Below are 6,690 nucleotides of genomic sequence, written 5' to 3' on the forward strand. Positions count from 1 at the left end.
TTCTCAGTTATAAAGATGTGCTTAAGCGCCACATGAAGAGCTGCAACATTGACCCGCTTCTGTGGGAGAAGCAGGCAGCGGACCGCCCTGTATGGAGATCTTTCGTCTCGAAGCAAACTAATGACTGAATCCCGTCGACTTGTGGAACTTGATATCAGACGGGATGAGCTGAAGGCCCGCCCACCAGCGGCTATTACGTATAATTACGTCAATGGTGTGCTTTCCTGCCCGTCATGTGCACGGGTCTTCCCAAATAAAATCGGCTACGCGAGCCACATGCGAGCACATGAACGTATACAGCAACGGAGCTGTAACAGTCGCCGTGGCCGAAACCGGCCGGAAGAGTAAATATATATATACACCCTGTAGCCTAGGATAGTGGACAGATTTTTAAAATAGCGTATTGGTAGATTGCTCTTGCCCTTTACAACCTGTTTACACTTGTTTCGTTAAATAAAATCAATACAGCCGCCTTGAGGGGACGCCGACTAAAATATGAAATCATACTTTTCTTATAGCGCCTTGTAGAATTTAATCGGCTTTTCAATCCGTCTAAATACTGAATATCTACAACGGTAAGTCAGCTAACCACTGTTTTTAGTTTCGAAGTACCTATATAAAAAGAATATCGAAGTTAGGTATTTAAGGCGCTTCGCGCAGTTTTTGGCCAAAAACTGTTACTTTCTAGGGCCTATATCTTCTAAATGGGTCAACAAAAAATTATGAAAAAAATATATATGCATCTTCACTTTATGCACAACAATTGTAACATTTGACTTTTTCCTGAAATTTGTAGTGTCACCGAAATAATAATAATAAGACAGGCCGTTTTGCGGCTAACTTTGCATATCTACTAAACGGCTTAACCGATTAAAATTATTTTCAACCTAACAAAAATGTTTAAAATAAATTTGTAGAACCTGTTAATTCTACAAATACAACATAGCTTTTGTTAATCAATAAATATATTTTTTAAAGAAATCGAACGTTTTTCCACATTTCATGCGTATGCAGCCTGAAAATGGCGTGGCCGGCAGTCGTGTGCCAGCTTTGAGACGAGGAGGCTGTGTCGCTCGTCGCTCCGTGCCTTCCTTGGACTATGTTCGCTTGTGCATAGCCCAAGTGCTATAATATCGGAGTTATTGTGGCCAAAGAATAAATTACTGCAGAGCGCTGACTTGGTTGTTCCGCGCATTAGCAAGTGCAACACGGTGTTTCGCGGTCTATTATTACGAATGTAATGATAATATCCGTGTATATTATACTATAATGTACTTATGTTTGAGAAAACTTATTTGAAATAAATAAATAAAATCTAACAGACATATTAAAATGTCATTCAAGTTTTACGTTTTGAATAATGTTCCATTCCATCTCGAAACAATAAATAATTGATTTAACATAAGCTACCTATTACCTATAACGTTGTATGTCATTAGTACCTGTTAAAACATTTTGTTTTTGTAGTTTTTTAATTCTAATCGATTAAGAAATAGCAAAACGGCTTATCGTATTTTTATTTACGGAAAAACTTACTATTAAGCCCGTCATAGACGGAGCGATAATCCAGAGGCACGGCCGTATCATCCTTTTCTCAAAGCCACTCAGGCCGTTTTCAACGTCCTGTAATTTTATTTAAAGATAATAAGTGTATCAGACTATTATATGACTATATTTTAGTACTTCAGTGTCTAAGTTCACTACAAAAAAATCATGAACATAACGTATTGTTTCACGGAAACTTGAGTCATTCAAAAGTTTGTCATCGGAAATTGAATTACTTATACTCAGCATTTTTATAGGAAAGCTATCAGGTTATTTAGAATCATTTCAAGGCTTATTAAGTCTTCTTAAAATTGAGTACAGAAAAAAACATGTTATCGCTTTAGATTTTTTTATAAAAAATCGTTTTTTACTTAAAAATCAGTAATTATTTCATTGGGTCAACTTGGTGTATTTTTAATTATTATAACAGCACATAACTAAAGTATAATAATAAATTTCTTCGTTTTGTTATCTTCATAAAATAGAAAGAATCGTTGCAAATGCTTTGGTAGAAACAGTTATTTTTGAATAGTAGATTGTTAACCAAGGGATGAAAGGCACTCATTTCTGCCGAGGTGTCTTGGCGCTCGAACGCAGTGAGAGCGCCAATAGTCCGAGGCAGAAATGATGCCTTTCACCCGAGTTAAACACTCTACTCTTCATTTCGAATACGAGGAAAGTAAAATGCATGTTTTTTCAAAAACATGACGAATAATACATTTTTATAGTATTTATTGAGGGAACTTTCAATTAAAAATTCAGGCAAAAGTATCGTTATTTATGGAATGGAGAGTCAAGTATCACAATGGAAATTGTATAACAAATCCATTTAAACTCAAATTTCAATTGCTTATCGTAAAAAAATTAAAAATATCGTACTTCGAACGTAAAATGCTCTAGTGCAGACACGTATCATTTTCTGCGCACCTTTTAGAACAACAATGACCCTCTTTCAGAGCATGAGAAATGAAAAATAACATGTCACTGTGCCGTCGACCCGTCGTATGAGTCGTATCTGCAAAATGTCAGAGCAATTCAGGGCACCTTTTGGTTACGTGTCAATTGAAAAAAAAAAAGTGAATCTTCATTTATTGTTCAACAATTGTAACATTTAACTTTTTTCCTGATATTTATAGTTTCGCCGTAATAAAAATAATAAAACGGGCCATTTTGCGGCTAACTGGTTATTTTTACTAAACGGCTAAATCAATTAAAATTATTTTTAAACTAACAATAATGTTTTAATAGCTATCGGTCTTTCCACCACGATACAACCGGCCGACGATTTGTTTAATTAACAAATTCATCTAAACTACCATCTGGCAAAGTATAAAATGGGATGCGATGACTGAAAAGATTTTTTTTACATGTTCATGTGACCAGCTGACGGTCCACCAGGATACAACCGGCTGACCATTTTTTTATTCACAATAGCACCTAAACTATCATCTGACAATACTTTGTACTTTCTACAAGCGGGAGGCGATGACCATTTTTTTTGCGTGTTTCGGTGGCTGCCATTCCTCAACCTATCAACGGAGCGGCAGCTGACGTCCACAGGGGTCATCATACATAGCCGTTAACCACTAAAAAAAAACTGCAAAGCGCTGATTTGGTTGTGGCGCGCTTGTAATTATTAATGATGATATTCCCACGTAATATTTGAGAAAACTTCGAACTTCGAAAAATAACACAGTTGTAGTATATGTAGGTAGTAGGTACCTTAATTTTATAAGTTAACTATTAATGGCATTATTTATAATTATTTATTACGGATAAAAAAACTGTATAAAATAAACGCACTGTACGCCTCAATTTAGTACATACCAAGCTTTAGCTATAAATCTTAATCTGTCGATTTGACTTAGGTATTTATTTGTAAGAAACAGATAAAACACAAATGTCACAAATTAACTAATTGAGGCTTGTAAAGTATAATGCATAAGAGAATATATTTCTATTATAATTTACGACCTCCACTAAACGCATGATATACTTAAACGACAAAATATCTGCAAAAGATACACAAATACAAGTATAGCGCCAAATGCCGCGCGCCTCTGGGCTGTAGCTTATTCTTTGAACCTCGTTGTGGTGCACCGCACACACAGAGACTATATTCACGTACGATCGCAGTGAGCGGGGTGCGGGTACAGAGACGCTGAGACGCTCAAGGACAAATCAGCGAGTATCGTCTTAAAGAGCGGTTTGTTTTTTAATAACTCCCAGTCCTCCGACGCATTAACATGTGTATGGAACTGTGGCATCGGAGCTCTCGAACGAATGAACCGTTTTATTGAGTGCGTTTTTTTTATCGGAAACCTTGTCAGTAGAGACGGTTAAGTTAGGATAGGTCAGGAAAGTTGCAGTGGGATTTTTTCACTTATAATTATTGTTGTGTAGTGTTGCGGTCGTCAGTGTCTCTGCGCGTGGTCACGCTGGGCCTGGAGCGGCCGTCGGTGTCGGGCGCTCCCTCAACCTCCGGCGTCCGACTTGGCAAGACATCACGATGAATATATAATACTACTTTTTTACTACTTTTATTTATACTTACTATTTTTTTAATTTGCCAATTAAACTCGAGTGCATTATGGTTAAATGCTTTTATTTTATTTCATAACTAGCGACCCGCCCCGGCTTCGCATGGGTAGTTCAACCAATTTACACAAAACCTTAACAAATTATACATAATATGTATAATTTGTAAAGGTTTTGTGTAAATTAGTTTATATTATAAACCTTCCTCTTGAATCACTATATTGAAAAAAAAAACCGCATCAAAATCCGTTGCCTAGTTTTAAAGATCCAAGCATACATAGGGACAGACATACATACATATTAAACATATTAATAACGGGTCACTCGCGTATTTTAAGTCGACAACGCTCGACCATTAGCGAATGACGTAGTGAGTGTTGTGTGCAACCCATCATTTGACAATAATGCCGTAAACGAGGGTAGTTTCTCGCCCCCCTGCCGCCACCGGCGCCTGCGCCGAGTCATCGGGCGCGGAGGGCTAAGGCCCGCAGTCTGCGCCGGTCCGTCACCGTCGACGCAAGGTCCTGATGACGCTACTCGGTACGGAGCAAAGAAGATATAATAAGATAGAGCGGTACTGTCATAGTAAACTTTGTAACCACAGTAAATTCACTGCCATCTATCGACACACTTTAAAACTAAAAATGAAGATTTATAAAAATACGATAAAATGTATTTTTAAATATGGATAAATGATTTTTTTTATTTGCATTAATTATTTTTATGATTTTGACCCATGTTTTTTCACTGATATGCGTTAAAATTGTTTAATAACCAACGAAACCGTCAACGCCCTCTATACGAGAGTAGGCGGTAAAACCAGTGGCGCCATCTGATCGAGAATCAAATTTTCGTGATTTTCGAGGCTTTTCCTTAAGGGGCCCACTGACTATCAGTCCGCCGGACGATATCGGCCTGTCAGTTAGAACAAAAATTTGACAGTTCCGAACAACTGACAGGCCGATATCGTCCGGCGGACTGATAGTCAGTGGGCCTCTTTAGACTGTATCCATCTATTACGTAGTTATATCTATCTTTGGTACGGAGTGAAACATGTCGAGCGTTTTCGACTTAAAATACGTGAGTGACCCGTTATTAATATGTCTGTGTCTCTCGGAAGTTTTGTTATTAAGACATACATACAGAGCGGAAAGCAACTTTTTTTAATACTATGTAGTGATGTTATGATATAAAGGGTGTCGTTTAGTACGTACGGTTCAAATGAAGGCCACTGATTGGACCAGGACCGATTCGAAAGTATAGTATAATTGAAATTCCTGTTTTACCTTACTCTAAACCTCGTGTTAAGGTTACCTTGTTACTCTAAGCGTCACTTGCACCATCCCACTAACCCGGGGTTAACCGCTTAACGGGTTAGTGGGATGGTGCAAGAGGCCCTTAGTCTAAATCGAGTGAGTTAGTTACCACTGGACAAAATTCTTTTCCCCTCACTAGCTCGGAAAGCCGTCTTTTATCCTTTAAAACAAGCGGGGAAAAACGCATTTTATCCACTAGTGGGGAAAGTAATTTGACCTTGGATGGAGCGTGTTTAAGTCACAGTCCTAAAATTTATGCTTATGTCATCCTAGTTCTGTGGTTTAAGTAGCTTTTGACAGATAACAAAACGTAAAACGCTCATAATAATGGTTCGTTCGATATTAATTATCATTAAATAAATGGTTTGAGAATTTAATAAAAAATACCAAATTTGGCTTTATTTAATGATTTTAAGTCATAAACCTTAAATTCCATAAGAAACATTTGTTTTTTAAATGATGTTGAATGTAATTCTGAACGCACAAGTTGAGTCGATGCAATTTCAAAACGCATTGTCAGAAATGTCAACATTGTCAACAAATTTTTTCTCACCGGCTCCGACACGTAAAAATGCACAACTTCCAGTAATATCGTATTATCGTTAAAAAAATAGCGATTCCAGTGACGAAGATGATCTAACGCCTGTGTATGTTGCACTTTCCTCGCTATAGTGAGGGGAAAAGTTTTGTGTTACACACGGGTGCAAATGTATTTTACTTCTCGTGTGTTGAAACACTCGCTACGCTCAGGATTCTATTTTAGAACCACTCGCTACGCTCGTGGTTCAACTATAGAATCATTTCGCTTGCTCGTGTATCAATTCCACACTCGCGGGTAAAATACAACTTTGCACCCTTGTATAACAAATAACTATTTCCCCTCACTAGCTCGGAAAGTTGTCTTTTATCCTTCAATACAAGCGGGGAATAACGCGTTTTATCCACTAGTGGGGAAAGTAATTTGACCTTGGATGGAGCGTGTTTAAGTAGCTTGACAGATAACAAAACGTAAATCGTTTATGATAATGATTCGTTCTATATTAATTATCATTAAATAAATGGTTTGAGAATCTAATGAAAAATACCAAATTTAGCTTTATTTAATGATTTTAAGTCATAAACCTTAAAATTCCATAAGAAACGTTTGTTTTTTTATAATGATGTTAAATATAATTCTGAACGCACAAGTTGAGTCGATGCAATTTCAAAACGCATCGTTGACATTTCATACGTCAGAAATGCCAACATTGTCAACAAATTTTTTACTAAAAAACTTTTCTCACCGACTCAC

At 37.1% G+C, this 6,690-nt stretch overlaps 1 protein-coding gene across 1 annotated transcript in view; it reads left to right on the forward strand.

Moving 5' to 3' along the window:
• The window catches only part of LOC134754968 (coiled-coil domain-containing protein 39), an 82,612-nt gene extending 78,496 nt beyond the window's left edge, over window positions 1-4,116 (forward strand). The window contains exon 24 of the mRNA XM_063691463.1: window positions 3,949-4,116. Coding sequence (XP_063547533.1) covers window positions 3,949-4,058 — 110 coding nt within the window. The 3' untranslated portion in view covers window positions 4,059-4,116. The remainder of the gene's footprint in view (window positions 1-3,948) is intronic.
• Window positions 4,117-6,690: the final 2,574 nt, after the last annotated feature.

This window comes from Cydia strobilella, chromosome Z (assembly GCF_947568885.1).
Source record: "Cydia strobilella chromosome Z, ilCydStro3.1, whole genome shotgun sequence".
NCBI classification, from domain to species: Eukaryota; Metazoa; Arthropoda; class Insecta; order Lepidoptera; family Tortricidae; genus Cydia; species Cydia strobilella.